At 34.6% G+C, this 16607-nt stretch overlaps 2 protein-coding genes and 1 long non-coding RNA gene across 5 annotated transcripts in view; 2 read left to right on the top strand and 1 right to left on the bottom strand.

The window, feature by feature from the left end:
- On the top strand, positions 2573–7406 carry LOC107617522 (uncharacterized protein At1g04910). 3 transcript variants are annotated; one of them, XR_001614970.2, is made up of 10 exons: positions 2574–2857; positions 2955–3117; positions 3252–3330; positions 3432–3502; positions 3589–3677; positions 4377–4500; positions 4582–4865; positions 5961–6090; positions 6267–6981; positions 7087–7406. XR_001614970.2 is itself a non-coding variant. In XM_016319294.2 (9 exons), exons 1-9 carry the CDS (start codon positions 2850–2852, stop codon positions 6855–6857), a joined length of 1539 nt encoding a protein of 512 aa, XP_016174780.1. In that variant the 5' UTR covers positions 2573–2849; the 3' UTR covers positions 6858–7380. The 3 variants fall into 3 exon arrangements, 2 of the variants coding, with proteins under 2 accessions (XP_016174780.1, XP_016174781.1); XM_016319294.2 differs by having other exon boundaries at positions 2573–2857; positions 6267–7380; XM_016319295.2 differs by having other exon boundaries at positions 2573–2857; positions 3252–3346; positions 6267–7380.
- LOC107617523 (phosphoglucomutase, chloroplastic) lies at positions 10264–15824 on the top strand. The gene is given in 21 exon segments (XM_021111253.1): positions 10264–10435; positions 10474–10554; positions 10963–11096; positions 11198–11250; positions 11464–11515; positions 11619–11687; positions 11869–11937; positions 12424–12546; positions 12654–12706; positions 13268–13346; positions 13436–13500; positions 13578–13645; positions 13905–14023; positions 14107–14181; positions 14298–14413; positions 14595–14736; positions 14876–14957; positions 15040–15086; positions 15177–15254; positions 15361–15466; positions 15567–15824. Coding segments are annotated over 21 exon segments (1851 nt in total). The 3' UTR covers positions 15635–15824.
- LOC110266470 overlaps positions 15700–16607 on the bottom strand; it is a 1593-nt gene continuing 685 nt past the window's right edge. Inside the window, exon 2 of the long non-coding RNA XR_002353878.1 lies at positions 15700–15776. This is a non-coding gene — a long non-coding RNA (uncharacterized LOC110266470). The remainder of the gene's footprint in view (positions 15777–16607) is intronic.

Below are 16607 nucleotides of genomic sequence, written 5' to 3'. Positions count from 1 at the left end.
GAATTAATTAGGATTTTTTTTTATTTAAATTAAAAAAATATAATATTATCGATTTAAATAAATGTATAAGTATTTATTGAAATATATTTAGAGTCATATCTCGGATGCCGTGGGAGAAACCGAAAATCAAACGTATCTCGGATGCAGTGATCCCGTTATGTGTAATAGGACTCGCTGGTCATATCTCGGGTGCACCTGAGATATAATAAGAGAGCATCTCGGATACACTGAATTCCGAGATATGCTCATTTTTGACATGGGGCACTGCATCCGAGATACGTGTAAGGAAGCAAAACAGGGGCACTGCATCCGAGATATAGTCAAGATTATAATTAGAGTCTCAGCACCCAAGATATGTTGTACAATAAGTCTATTTATAGAGACCATCCTAATACCTCTCCTCACACAATTCACAAACTATTCTTTTCTTTGTCTTTCGATTTTGCTCTGATGGAGAACAATCAATACTTTTTTGTGGTGGTTTATCCGAATGGGATAGTCAGACACGGTGATGAAGGAGTGATATTTGAGTTGACAACACTGTGATGCTGCGCACTTACCGGGTTGATACCCTAGATGTGCGTTAAAGACGATCATGCTGCGTAATATGGAAGGAGTAGGAACAAAGGAGGTTGGGAGAATTGCATATAGATTTCTGTATGCGCTTCCGAACGGTAGATTTACAAACCGGTTATTCTGGATAGATGGGGATCAGCATGTGAAGGTCATGCTCGACTTACATGTGCAACTAATATCCCAACATATGATGGAGTTGTATGCTGTGGTCCGAGATGTAGTTGTTGGGGATGGGCTGTCTCCTCCGGGTCCTGAAGTCGTGCCGCTCGAGACGGCACCAATCCACTATGACCAGCCTCATGATAGTGCCGATGATTCCGACAATGAAGGTGATTCCACCTATGTTGTCGGGTCCGAGTCGTCGAGTGATACAGTGTTAGAGGATGAATTTGTGCCGGAGACTCCCAATGGCAGCGTCAGTAGGTTTATGCTACCTTCGTTCGCCTTTGGCCATTGCTCGACTGTCGGATGTTCTTAGCCATTACCAGACGTGGGTGTCCCAATGCACCCCACTCGGATCCATGACGACGCATGCAGTTTAGGGTTTAGGTCTTTTTGTTCTAATGTTGTTACTTTGATGTACTCAATGTTATTAAATGTGTTTAATGTGTAATGAAACATAATTTCTATATAACTAGTTACCTTCGATTGTTATGGGACCATTTTTCATTCATAACATTACAATATTTTCATAAAAAAAGCATACAATATATTTATAACATAAGATCTTGACTATATCTCGGATGCAGTGCCCCTATTTTGCTTCCTTGCACGTATCTTGGATGCAGTGCCCCATGTCAGAATATGAGCATATCTCGAATGCAATGTATCTGAGATGCTCTTTTGTTCATAATTCGAGTGCACTTAGGATATGACCAGCGCGTCCCGTATCACAAATCAAAGTTACTGCATCCGAAATACGTGTGTTTTTCGGTTTCTCCCATTATATCCGAGATATGACTCCAAATGTAATTTAGTAAATACTTATACGTTTATTTAAATCGATAAATATTATTTTTTTAATTTAAATAAAAAAAGTCACTTAATTAAATTGGGTATTAAATTCGATAGTTAAAATGAATAAAAAAAAATAGTATTTATATAATTTTTATTAACTTTAATTTTACCTAATCTACCATTTTTATTAACTTCAAAAAGCATATAAGCTTTGTGAAATTATTAAGCATAAAATCGACCTAACTTATTAGGTAACTATCTTAAATATAATTCTTCTGGACCTCCAAAAAAATATCAATATAAATAAAATGCTCAATAAATCACTCAATAATTTCAAAAAATTTATAATCTTATACACTTCAATTATGAATTGCTTCAAATAACTTAAAATTCTTCCAAAAGTGAAATCTTGTAATGATGATAGCTTGTATAATTTCTTTCATTGCTACAGAAACTTGTTTAAATTTTAATAATTTTTTATCATTTGCTTTTTTGTTTTTTTTTTTTATCTTTAAAAGATGAAGTATCACTGATAGATAGAGTGATATATGAAATTTGTGTAGTTAGAGCTATTGAAATACTATTATTTTCATATTCAAAAGTATTGAAACTCTTTAAATAAATTTCATTATTCATTTATATCTCATCAATATCATTAAAATTGATGTCCTTTTTATCTGACCATCTTTATTATTTTGTTTAATAGTCTCACTTTGATATCTAATTGCTATATCTTAAAATCAATAATAAGATTAAATTCATATGCATTGTTAGCTTAAAAATATATATATAAGTATCTAATTAATTATACCTTCCTTTTTTGGTAAAGTAATTAATTATATTTTATGGTAAGGACTAAGGAGTTTAAACTTTTTGTTCTTGGTCTTAGGAGTTTTTTTTAGTATGAATGTATGATAGATTGGACAACAACTAATATTCAGTGTACACACTCAGTCACGTCTTAGGAGTTTAAGCTTTTATTTTTTTTTTAAATAAGATCCAATTTGTTTTTAACAGTGGCCATTTTACTAAACCAAAACTGAGGCCCATAATAGGGCCCAGTGGCTTGCACGAAGCCAGCTTCCATTTTAATTTTCCTGAAGCCTTTCCACTCACAGTGACTTCGCCTTTTATCTTCCACCGCCGTTCGCCACCGACAACCGCCACTGCTGGCGCCACATATGATAGCTCTGGCACTGCATCCATTTCTCTTCCATTATTAGCAACTACTGTTCCCTACTTCACCTTCGTCCACTACCGAATAATAACGTGAAAGTTCTGGATCCGTAGAAGAACAGAGCCATTGGATCTCAACCATGAGGAGGTAGGGGATGAAGTAACGCATAGATTCAAGCTCGATTGTGACCTTGATTTCGGAGTTGAATCAAAATCACTGTATTGCTGTTGTTCATTTGTTGCAGAGCTGGCTTTCACAGGCAGCATGCAAGGCAAGGCGTAGGGTCAGGGTTCAAGGCCATGGTTGTGAAGCTCTCGGTTGCAGCTCTGGTGCTCTTGATCTGCACCGTATCTTTGTTCTACTCTTCAACTGGAACTTCAAATGCTCCATCCAGTTATCGCTCTGAGGTCGGTGCAAATCCTCACTCAGACTTTTTTTTTAATCTTACGAATTTTCTATCGAATGTTTAGATTCGCTAGCGATTTTTTGTTCTCGATACGTAGTTTCATGTTTTTTTCTTTTTATTTTGATTGAACAACAGATCCGTTTAGCAGAACTTTGGAACAATGCTGATTCTGGTGGTTGGAAGCCATCTTCGGCACCACGAACCCATTGGCCCCGTATCTATCTGTTCTTGTAGTTACAGACTGTTTCTTATGTCATGCAAGATTCTGGAACTCTCTGTTGCTGTAATTTGATGATAATTTGATGTTTTTGGCAGCTCCTCCTACTGAGAGCAACGGCTATTTGCGTGTTCGATGTAATGGTGGGCTAAATCAGCAGCGTAGTGCAGTTTGTACCTTTTCCCTACGACTGTAAACTGTATTATATGTGCTGCTATTCTGTTTATGCTGATAGATTGTGTTTCCGTGGTGTAGATATCTAATGCTGTTCTTGCTGCTCGAATCATGAATGCTACGCTGGTTCTACCAGAGTTGGATGCAAACTCATTTTGGCACGACGACAGGTAAGTATCTTAAATTTAATTCTTCACATACTTCTGACCTACAGCGTATTATTCTTCAGATTCTGAATTCAGATAGTGTTTTGTTTGGGAAAGGAAGGACAAAAAGAGGCTAAGTTGTTTGTCGTGAACATATATGTTATTGTGCATTTTAAGTAAAACTTTTAGTTAATTAGTTTACATTGCTAGAGGTAGAAGTTAACGGTTTGAATATAAACATGAATATGATTTATGATGGAACACTATGATGTTACCTGATCTATTTTGCTCACTTCACACCTAGTTTGACAAGGCTTAGTAATTGTTGTTATATTGACAAAGTTTAATCAATTTCAAGTTGTTAATACATCAAGGAATCTTTAACTTTTTTTTTTTTGGTAGTACTTGACTTGTATTAATTCCATAAATTTAAATTTGTATATTGTATAGTTGTAGCTATTATCAAATGCTAGCTACTTGATAAAATACTTCTGAAAAAAGTGCCTTAAATCTATAGGTGGTTGACCTTAGCTAATTTGTAATGACATATTTGTAATAGTGTCCAGTCTTAGTTTTAGTTAAAAACAAACTGAATCTTTTGGAGACGAAGCTAAACAGACATAAAATGCGGAATCCCCTTTTATGATTGTAGAGAAGCTGGTTTAATCGACTGTCGTGAAGCAATGTCAAAGTACAATATGTTCTTTTGTCTTTTTTATGCAGTGGTTTCCATGGTATCTATGATGTTGAGCATTTCATCAAGACACTGAGGTATGATGTAAAGATTGTTGAAAGCATTCCAGAAAATCAGAAAAATGGCAAAAAGAAGAAAATAAAAGCATTACAGGTAGCTATGATAATTTGATCATTGATTAACAGTTGGAAATTATGTCTATTTCGTGGATAATGTTTGAATATTTTGATACAGATGCGTCCCCCTAGAGATGCTCCCATAAGTTGGTATACGACTGATGCTCTCAAGAAAATGAAGGAACATGGTGCCATCTATCTTACACCCTTTTCACATCGCTTAGCTGAAGAAATTGACAATCCTGAGTACCAAAGGTTGAGGTGCAGAGTTAATTATCATGCTTTAAGGTTCAAGCCGCATATCATGAAGCTAAGTCAATCAATCGTTGATAAGCTACGTGCACAAGGCCCCTATATGTCCATACATCTTCGGTTTGAGATGGATATGTTGTCATTTGCTGGGTAAGTTATCTGTGTTACAACACTGAACAATTATCTCTGCTGGTGCATGCTTATCAAATATCAATTGAGCTTGGACATTGGGTAAATGGTGCTTTGTGCCTTCCCCCAATCAAGAGTTAATTGCATGCTTTTCTATGCATAGGCTATGATTTTCAGTGTGTAGACCATGTTTTGTCAGATTATCGTGTAGCCATGTAGGTAAATTTGTCAGTAGGTTAAAATGAGGAGAGTTTCCATATATCAATGTACCTACATTGGTTCTCTAATTGCTACTCTAAAAGTATTGTATCAATATTTTCTTTAATGTTGGATCCCTGGAGAACATTGCATATTTCTTGATTGACAATTTATAATTTATGATGGATTTTTATATTTGATTTACTATCAAGCATATTTGCCCCAGTATGTTTTCTAAATGGTGTATCTCTTATAGGGCAATTTTGATGGTACAGACAGTTTAGCCTCAATTATTTTGCTGATTTCTTAAAAACTTAGTGTTGGCTTTTGTAGTTTTCTGATTCTTTATAGATATTGGCTTCATCTCTATGGGATTTGAGTTAATTGCAACTATATATATATTGTGTCTGTGTGAAAAAAAAAAAAAAAAAGAAATACATGAAAGAGATGAAGGGGCTATCAAGATGGGTTTGGGGCAGGGGAGAGTGTCTGTCTTTAGCTTGTGTTGAAACTTGAAAGCAATGTTGTCAAACTGAGATTCTACCTAGGATTGGAGAAACTGTATCAAGTGATAACGTGGAAATTTACTCAGTAGAACCATGGTTTTGATTCAGGGGAAGCTTCTGGCATGCTCTCTTATTTTAGCATATGTTAATCAATGGGGTTGATGTGTTCAAAACAAATTTAGCTGCATGGTTTGAAGTATGTAGCAGTTGGGAACTTTTGATGTCATAATTGGAGTTCATTAAGTTCTCATGTATGCATCAGAGTCCAGGGATACCTTCCCATTAGTATCTTGATTGTTTGACAAATGCTGGTTGAAGACTGATTTATTGGTAGATAAATGAACTTCTTTTAAAATAAAATGTAATTCTTCTGTTGCGAACCTACTCATGTCAAATATGAATATGATTGTAGATGCTTTGATATATTTACACCTGAGGAGCAAAAGATTTTGAAGAAGTACCGAGAAGAAAACTTTGCACCAAAAAGACTAGTCTATAATGAAAGAAGGGCCATTGGGAAATGCCCATTGACTCCAGAGGAGGTAAAATCAGTTTGTTCTGAGCGTTTTTTACACTGATTGTGTCTGGTGAATGGATTAACCTTTAAAATCATGCTGCTGAATGCTGATTACAAATTTAGAATCTTTTGAAGATTATAATACCGGTGTTTTATTTAGGAGGATGGACTTAACTCTTTTGAAGATTATAATTACTGCAGGTTGGTCTTATTTTACGTGCACTGGGTTTTGACAATTCTACCAGAATATATCTAGCTGCTGGTGAACTATTTGGTGGGGAGCGATTTATGAACCCGTTTCGAAGTTTGTTCCCTCGACTGGAGAATCATTCTTCAGTGGAAAACTCAGAAGAGCTTGTTCAGAACACTAGGGGATTGGCAGGTTCTGCTGTGGATTACATGGTCTGTCTTCTTTCTGACATCTTCATGCCAACATATGATGGCCCAAGCAACTTTGCGAACAACCTCCTCGGGCATCGCCTTTATTATGGCTTTCGGACTACAATCAGACCTGACAGAAAAGCTCTTGCTCCTATCTTCATCGACAGGGAGAATGGGCGTACAGCAGGTTTTGAAGAAGCTATTAGGAAAGTCATGCTTACAACCAATTTTGGTGAACCTCATAAACGAGTTTCTCCGGAGTCTTTCTATACAAATTCTTGGCCCGAATGCTTCTGCCAAACATCTGCAAAGAACCCTGCTGACAGATGTCCACCAAATGATATTCTGAATATTCTCGATAACGGATTACAGAAAGAAGCAACAGAGCAGACAAATTCCACAATATCTTGAGCATAAACATAAGAAGTACTCAGTGACTTTCGGCTGATTATTCTTTTACTCTTCGGTAACGAACTGCTGCATGCCATATACGGAGAAGGGATGAGAGCTCCTCTTATCCGATCCAGATTTTCAGGTGATATTTTTTTTTTTATCTTCTATCACTATGTTGTCTATCAAGGGAGTTATATAGTTAGATTTGAGAATTGAAGGCGCCCATTTGTATATTTGCATTCTTTAGTTATACTTGTGGACAATGGAAGGAAACCTACGAGAGAAAATTTGATAACGGAGCTGGAAATGTGATTGGAATCATATGAATTTAGGAAAAAATTAACCACACAAATGATGGTCCTTGCCCTAGGCCTGTAATCGCTGTGCGTGAGGAAACCATTACATAGGAAGGATGAAAACTATGGCAGATAAATTGTTAGATATTTGAAGGGATGCTAAAGTAACACTGTCAAATTTATGTTTTATTTATTTATATTTTCATGGATAGTGAGGGAGATTAACATAATCTCTGGTTCAATTATTCCCGCTTTCTATATTTATTCGATCTTATATGTTTTGACTGATGTTAATGTTATCGAACATTCAATGATTCAAATAAGATGATGATAATTAAAAGAATATCTTAATTTTGATGGACATAGTGTAAAATGTTTTATATCGTTTAAAAAGTAGTTATTTTTGCAGAGTAATATTATGTGATTAGATGTATTTAGAAAATTATTTTATATTGAAAAATATTATAATTAAATATCCTAATATTTAAGAAAATGATTAAGATGGATATTGATATGAATTGACGGTGCAAAGTGCACACATACAAACAATTGACAATCGCCATTGCATCTTCTTTGATGCTGCGTCGGGAAAAAATGGTATCCTATTAAAATATGGTTGTTGTATGAGTACGAAAGATTAAACTTTGTTAAAAGGTTATGCTATATATTTAAGTATTTTTTTTATTTAAGTTTTATTCAAGTAGGTTGAATACCAACAAAAATTATTCTCATTAAAAGAGCGTTATTATACGCGTTTTATCTTCTTCTTCTCTTCCGAGCTTCTTCTTCTTCTTTCCTACTCTTCTTTTTCTTCTTCTTTTATATACATGCATTTGTCCTCTTCTTTTTCAAATTTACGTGTACCTTCTCCTCCTTTTTTGCGCACGCATATTCTTCTCCTCCTCTTCCTCTTTCCTCCTTCTCTACTTCTTCTTTTCCTCTTTTGTTATTGTCATCACCAACCCTACTAACATTTTGCTAATGGATTATTTTTTTAAATGATTGAATGGATGCAGATATTTTAAATCTGAATTGAATTGAATTGATAATCTCTAAATTGTAGCAGAGGTGTTTCGAATTTGATTTTATATAATGGATTATATTTCATTCATTCAATACTATACAATTGTTTCACCATGAGTTCGTGTTCGATTCATTATGCAGCTTAGGGGTGTGCATGGCCCGGCCCGACCCGAAGACCCGCCCTGGTCCCGAACACTTTAGGGACTAATTTGATGTGATTTCATCGGGTCTAGGGCCAGGTATGGGTCTCAAAAGTAGACCCGGTCATTATTTCGGGTCGGGTCCGGGCCATAGTTCGGGTCACCCGAAATCGGCCCGGTAGTAATATAATGTTAACGGCCCGGTTTTCACCCGGTTTTTACCCGGTATAATCGTGGCCCAAAAGTGTATAGGTTTCATCGGGTCTAGGGTCGGATTCGGGTCTAACAAATAGGCCCGGTATATATTTCGGGCCGGATCTGGGTCACATCAAACCCGGTTTCACCCGGCCCATGCACACCCATTGCAGCTGTTTGAATTTGATTTTATATAATAGATTATGTTTTGTTCATTCAGTACTATACAATTGTCTCACCATGAGTACGTGTTCGGTTCATTATGCAGAAATATGTTTGAATTTGATTTTATATAATCGATTATGTTTCGTTCATTCAATATTATACAATTGTTTCACCATGAGTACGTGTTCGGTTCATTATGCAGAAAGTTATTCGAATTTGAATTTATATAATGGATAATGTTTCATTTATTTTGTATTATACAATTGTTTCACCATAATAACATGTTCGGTTTATTTCTGTTCTGCGCAATTCAAAATTCTTCCTCCTCACCTTCTACTGCTTCTTCACCAAGGAAAAAAAAGGAGGAAAAGACAAGAAAAACATACTGCAGCAACAATAACAAAAGAATGACGATAAGGAGAAAACACGTGAAGAAAAAGGAACGAAGAGAATGAGGAGGAGGAGGAATGTCAAGAAGAAGACGAAGAAAAAGACACTCCGTACGTAAACGAGCGTGAGAAGAAGAAGAAGCTCGGGGAGAAGAGAAGAAGCGTGAGGAAAGAAGAAAGCGAAAAAAGTGCGTGACCTAAAATTGCTTAGATGAATTTGGATGCAAAATTGTTTGGATGTGGAGAATATTTCTTTGTTAAAATTAAAATAAAGATATAATTGCAAAAAATTAAATTATCTAATGCTGATAAGTCTAGATTGGATTAGGTAATATGTTTTTTTCTTAATTAAAACTGAAAATGGATCTAATATAATCTTTTTCTTTTTACAATAGAGATTAATTCAAATATACACACACAAATATATATATGCACTTTTGAAAAAAAAGAATTATATAACATAAAAATTGTATTGATTTAAAAATAAATTTAGAAAGATCCTACAGAATCTATAATTCTAATATTAATCCCTTGCGCGGAGAGGACGGGTAACTAGTTCCTTGAAAGCGATCTATACGACTTGTATTTAGCTATTTGCAGTTGTCAGGAACCAAGAGGGGATCTGTAATAAATGTAAATCTTAACCGTTCCTTAATCTACGAACCTAAGACGTTGCTTAATCTTAAATCATGGAGAGCTTCAAAAGCTGGTGACAATCACATGATCTTGTTGAACTTGAACGGTTGAACCCAAAAAGATAAGTGGCCCCACTTTACATGTGGCATTCATTTGTATCCCACCTCAAACCTCACACTCTCAGCTCAAAAATAAAAATTAAAATTAAAAAATAAAATAAATATCATATCATATCAAAATTAGAAAGAGAAAAACATATATAAATTAAATAACAATATTATTTTTAAATTAAAATTAATCATTAATATATTTATATATATAAATATAGTTTAATTTATTTTTAATATATATATTTTATATTAGAAGCTAATTTTTAGCAGTTGATTTTATTGTAATAAACACAAATAGAGACAAAGAATGAGTTCATCATCACTTAATCAAGCTCAACATCACTCAGCTGTGTCAGTGTGAGTGTCTTGTAACAAATTAACAATGGCGTTCTCTTCTTCTATGATTAACAGCTTCATCCTCTCTTCCTTTAAACCCCAACAATCCATCCTCTCTTTTCCCTCCAGCTCGTATGGTGATTCCTTCAAACCTCGAAAGCCTCTTCTTCCCTTCAGAATCCGCTCTGTTCCAACGTTAATAAGAGCCACTTCATCGTCATCCTCTTCTTCTCCCGCAACCATTGCCGAACCTGAAGGCATTAAGGTTTTCTTTCCATTCTCTCTTCGCACTTTTTCTTTTGTTTTCCGATGAGCTATGGAATTCTAACCTCTTTCTTCTTGTGTTCTGAAGATTAATTCAATTCCAACCAAACCAATCGAAGGGCAAAAGACCGGTACCAGTGGACTTCGAAAAAAGGTATTTGGTTGTTTCTGTCTTTGTTGAAATGTGAGATTTGAGATTTGTTCCTTTGTTGTTTGTAGCAATAGAATCTGTGACTCGTGGCACATTATTCTATTCATAAATCATATAATTATCTTCGTTGGAGTTTCAAGTTTGATCAACCGAGGTGATCGTTTGACTCCTTCGATGAATTTTTCTTCCAAATATGCTTGATCAAAAAGCTCTTATTTGGATTTCTCTCTTCCGTTTTCACTGATCATTGCTTAGGTGACTGGTAAAGTTATTGATCGACAATGTATCTAGACTTGACAATGTAATAGAATCAAACTGTTATCCGTCGGGCGTTTAGCTTTCTGTGTATATATTTATGTTAATTGTGTAATAATGAAATTCTTACACCTCCTTATGCTAGCTAGTATCTTGTGCTTAGGCATGTTTATAACTCGCCACACTTGGCAATCGCATCTATAGGCACTGTTTAATTCCTTGCCTCCAGAGGATTACAAGAATGGTGTATTGGTGTTGGGAGGTGATGGTCGATACTTCAACCGGGAAGCTGCGCAGGTTAAGCTTTTGAATGTGTTGTTTTAGCTATCAAATTTAATTTTGTTAAGAAAATTGCTTACCCTGTATCTGATTTCTGCTGCTGTTCTCATTCACTTCAGATTATAATCAAAATTGCTGCCGGGAATGGTGTCGGAAAAATTTTGGTTGGACAGTAAGCATCTTAATCATTTGATTTTTTCAATGAATTTTTCTACAACAAATGTGAAGAACTTTGTAACACAAGATGGCAGTAAATGACATCATCATAAGGATAAAAAATCTTTGATGGACTAGTGCATCACCTTATTGTTCACACTCTTCTAGTGTGTATTAACCTGACTCTCTTCTTAATAGAAATTGAGGACAACTTATCTTTCTAATACAGGGAAGGTATATTGTCAACACCAGCTGTTTCTGCTGTGATAAGGAAGCAGAAGGCAAGCCAATCTAACTAGCTCCCTTTTTATCCTGCAGTATTTTAGCATATACCTTTTCAGCTCACTTGCTAATCATTTTTCTCATTTCCTTATACTTTAACAGGCAAATGGTGGATTTATTATGAGTGCTAGCCATAATCCTGGAGGGCCGGAATATGATTGGGGTATTAAGGTGAGTTAATATTTTTTAATTATGGGAATTGACTAATAGGTTATTTGGTATTCCATAAACATAATAAATACAGCTCTGTCGCATAAAGAAGATTTGTCTTGATATATCTGTAGCCAATTTCCATGTTGTGTGTAAGTTTGCCAGTTGGTGTTTCTGATAAATCCTATTTTATTTACCCTAGTTTAATTACAGTAGTGGACAGCCTGCTCCGGAATCCATCACTGACAAGATTTATGGAAACACACTATCTGTAAGTGTTTGTCATGCTGTCTTGCTTTTTGCATCCTTATTCTATTCTTTGAAATTATTGACTTGATCATATATTGTCTCGTTGGAGGATGAAAGTTCTCATGTAATATTGCCATTACCAATTTAGCACTTAATCTTTCTTCTTGAACTCCTTACATTACTCTACAGAATTAATTTGTTGGTGATTTTTTTCTTTTTTCATTTTTTTTTTCTTGAATGGTGCTATTAATGCATCTAAAATCTTGCACACTATTTTGCATCATCAGCCTGTTCCTATGCGGGATTACTCTAATCAGCCACTAACATGTGCTATCTTTTTTTTTTTCCTTCTGGTGAACATAAAACTTGAGCTAGGCATGAAGAAAAATAGTTGATATTGATTGGGATACTCATGGAGGAGCATGACCTAGTGACCTGTGCTTTTCTTACCTTAAAAGTTTAATGAAATTTCTATGATATTGGGCTTAGATATTCTGCATTCATGCAGATATCTGAGATAAAGATCGCTGACATTCCTGATGTTGACTTATCAAAAACTGGGGTTACAAAGTTTGGAAGCTTCAGTGTTGAAGTAATAGACCCTGTGTCTGACTATTTGGAGCTACTGGAGGTGAGAATAATTTGTCTGTATAATTAGAATCTAAAAGGACAGTTCATGTTACTTGATCTTAGCGCTATAGCTTCATTTTATTTATTCATTATTCTACATCTGTGCAGAGTGTATTTGATTTTCAGCTAATAAGGAGTCTTATATCAAGGCCAGATTTTAGGTACAATTTTCTTCATATCTGAATTGCTAATGTTAACATTATGGGATTGCATGTCCCATTTTGTTTCGTATCTGGTTCTCCCCTTGGCCTCTTTGTCTCTTTGTTTATCTGTCCCTTTTTTTCCTTTTTTCTTTTCTGCTTTGCAGCTCTAATTGTCTACAATTGTTGTTTCACATATTCTTGTTTACTGTGGCATTAATGAAAGAAGTTCTCTGTCTAATACCTTGCTCTCAATAATACTGAGATTTCCTGTTTGACAAAAAAAATTTATTCTTTTAATGCACTGTGGTTTTTAGTGTCTAGTTTTTTCTGTTTAGTCAATCTTATTTGTAACTAAAGAGGTTGACTTCCTTGCAATTCTTATGGCTTGACTTCCTGGATCTTGCATGTCTTCTTTTGGTTGTCTAATCTTTCTTGGTTGTTCTTAAGATTCCATATATAAAATTTATCATGTTTTGAACAAAGTGAGCATATCATGGCTGATGTATGTTGCTGGTTATTATGCTCACAATTTATGAAAGTCTCAGTCTTGAAATTCATTACATCTTTTTTATGTTTCAGGTTTACATTTGATGCAATGCATGCAGTTACTGGCGCTTATGCCAAACCTATTTTTGTTGATAAACTTGGTGCAAGTCCGGTATGTTTTGCCCCTTTAAAATCATTTTTAATGAGTTGAAAGTAATTTATTTGTAGTTGTTGATAACAGGTTTTAATTATGCAATGTAGGATTCAATCGCAAATGGAATCCCTTTGGAAGATTTTGGACATGGTCATCCTGATCCTAATCTAACGTGAGTTTAGCTCTTTATTTTATAAAATTGTCTTTTCACCCGAGAAAAATATATTTGATGGATTGTTCATTGGACAGATATGCAAAGGATCTTGTCAACATTTTGTATGCTGAAAATGGTCCTGATTTTGGAGCTGCTAGTGATGGTATGTGAGTTTCATGAGTTTCTTTTGTTTGTTTCTCCCCATCTAATTTCCTCAGTAAACTATTAAAATTCAATGTTGTATTTGTTGTGCAAATATTGTTATGGTACATTTATGAGAAAGGATCTATCTCGTGTAATCTGGGTCCACCACAATTGTCAACATATTGCAGAAGATGCAATTGATGTATGCTTGCACGACAATGTTTTGTCTGTTTACTTAATGTTGTTCAAGTATTTCATTTTTATTGTTTTTTCTGCAGGTGATGGTGATAGAAATATGATTTTAGGAAGATGTTTCTTCGTAACTCCTTCAGATTCTGTAGCAGTTATTGCAGCCAATGCAAGAGAAGCAATTCCATACTTCAAGGATGGTGTTAAGGTAGAAATTGTATCCACTCTTTACTGTTAGGTATAAATTTTTACAGGGAAAAAAAATGCCATTTTCCTTCATTTTAATTTCAGGGTCTTGCTAGATCAATGCCAACAAGTGGTGCTCTAGATCGTGTTGCAGAGAAATTGAACCTTCCCTTTTTTGAGGCATGTTTTAATTTATGTTATTTTGTATAATTGTTTATATTTTCTAAAACTATTTTAAATGGAGTCTCATATTTATAACCATAGTTCTTTAATAACAAAGATGGACTTGGGTTCAGGTCCCCACTGGTTGGAAATTTTTTGGGAATCTTATGGATGCTGGGAAGTTATCAGTTTGCGGGGAAGAGAGTTTTGGAACAGGCTCTGACCACATTCGTGAGAAGGATGGCATCTGGTAAGTATTCCACATGTTTTTTTAAGTTTATATAATTTGATTTAGTTTAATGTTTCCGGGCTACTACTTTGGTATATCTTGAAATTATTAGAATTCTGAAAAACAATGTTGACCATTTAGAATGGTTAAGTCTATGTGTTCTCCAAGAAAAGAAAAATTGTTGTGTATCTTGTGTTTACAGGGCTGTTTTAGCTTGGCTTTCTATTATTGCGCACCGCAACAAAGACAAGAAGGCAGGGGAGAAACTGATCTCTGTGGCTGATGTTGTGAAGGAACACTGGGCAACTTATGGAAGAAATTTCTTTTCTAGATATGACTATGAGGTAGGTGTCATCATGGCTGCAATTGAAGTTTCATTTGTAACATGATCTTGGCATTTCAGTTTTATCTTTTGATTTTCTTAGTAAAATGAGCATGGTTAAGTGTAATGGTTTATTTTACAAATCCATCTCCTTCATGTAGGAATGTGAATCTGAAGGTGCCAATAAAATGGTAGCATACCTACGAGAGACTGCATCAAAGAGCAAGACTGGTGATAAGTATGGTAAGCAAGCTGCTACTAACAATTTCTCTTAATCTTGATTATCCTTTCTTGTGTATATCATAACTGTGAAATTCTCTTGCAGGAAGCTATGTCCTCCAATTTGCAGATGACTTCACATACACTGATCCTGTGAGTTTTCACATTGGTTTACATCTTTTAGTTTAAGGTCAAGAAATTATGATTATTGCTTGATTTGGATCCAACTATTTAAATGTGTAGGTAGACGGAAGCGTGGTATCAAAACAAGGCGTTCGGTTTGTTTTTACTGATGGCTCGAGGATTATATATCGTTTATCAGTAAGTGACATCTGTTTTATTTCCCCACCATTTCTCCCTCAAGAATCTGAAATCCATACTGGAATTTATGTACAATTAAATGCAAATGTTTGCTATATTTTTTCAGGGAACTGGTTCTGCAGGTGCAACTGTTAGAGTTTACATTGAACAGTTTGAACCTGATGCCTCCAAACATGACCTTGATGCTCAAGTTGCCTTAAAACCATTAATAGGTTATATTCATTTCCAAGCCAGTAACTCTGATGTGCAGATTTGGTATTAACTGTTTTGTTTATCATTTTTTACACCATTGATTTTTCTATTGATATGCAGATTTAGCACTATCTCTGTCAAAGCTCAAAGACTTCACAGGGAGGGAGAAGCCTACAGTGATCACATAATGTACTTTATGTTAATTGTAATAATGCATATGAAGGTTGGTTGTCAAATTCAGTTTTGGTTACTCAAATATGGAGGATTATTTATGTACCAAAATAATGTATTGTAGTGACAATAATTTTGTGCTCTGCAAAAGGAGCTGATCTTTTTAAAATTAGAAAATTATATGGTACAAATCTAAATCTGTACAGATTTAAAGATTTGCTTACTTAAACCACACTTTCTAAAGCCACACTTTTCACTTAAAACCGTAGCTCTTCACAAAGAAAAGCGTCACCTAATGGAAAAAAGTAAATTAGAAGATTTAAGAGAAGAAATAATTAAGTTATCAAAATTAATAGATCAAAAATTAATGATTTTAACTAATGAGATCTTTTGGAAAAAGGAATTATAAGATTAAGTAAAAGTCCTCATACGACTCCAGCCTTTTATGTCGAAAACAATAATGAAATTAAAAGGGGAAAACGAAGAATGGTTATTAACTATAAGAAGATGAATGAAGCAACTATTGGTGATGCTCATAAACTTCCAAGAAAAGATTCTATTTTAGAAAAAATCAAAGGAGCAACTTGGTTTTCATCTCTTGATGCAAAATCAGGATATTGGCAACTTCGTTTAGACGAAGAAACAAAGAAATTAACTGCTTTTACTTGTCCAACAAAAGAATCAACAAGTGTGTTGCTCTATGAATGGAATGTATTGCCATTCAGATTAAAACAAGCTCCAGGTATTTATCAAAGATTTATGGAAGAAAATCTAAAAGAGTTAAATGAATTTGTTTTAGTGTACATTGATGATATACTAATTTTTACAAAACAGGATAGAGAAGATCATCATCAAAAATTATTAATAATTTTAGAAAGATGTAAAGAAAAAGGATTAGTTCTTAGCAAAAAGAAAGCAAGAATAGCAAAACAAAGAAATAAAGTTTCTTGGATTAATTCTATCTACTCAAGGAAAGCTAAAACTTCAACC

Source organism: Arachis ipaensis, chromosome B09 (assembly GCF_000816755.2).
Source record: "Arachis ipaensis cultivar K30076 chromosome B09, Araip1.1, whole genome shotgun sequence".
Classification (NCBI taxonomy): Eukaryota; Viridiplantae; Streptophyta; class Magnoliopsida; order Fabales; family Fabaceae; genus Arachis; species Arachis ipaensis.
Note: the sequence above shows the minus strand (reverse complement) of the source record. Positions and strands in the feature narration are given on the sequence as shown.

Excerpts from the sequence above, each read along its gene's own strand:
- LOC107617522 (XM_016319294.2), top strand. Across the intron at positions 4,866-5,960 it reads GATATGTTGTCATTTGCTGG|ATGCTTTGATATATTTACAC; the intron begins GTAAGTTATCTG and ends ATATGATTGTAG. Across the intron at positions 6,091-6,266 it reads GCCCATTGACTCCAGAGGAG|GTTGGTCTTATTTTACGTGC; the intron begins GTAAAATCAGTT and ends TAATTACTGCAG.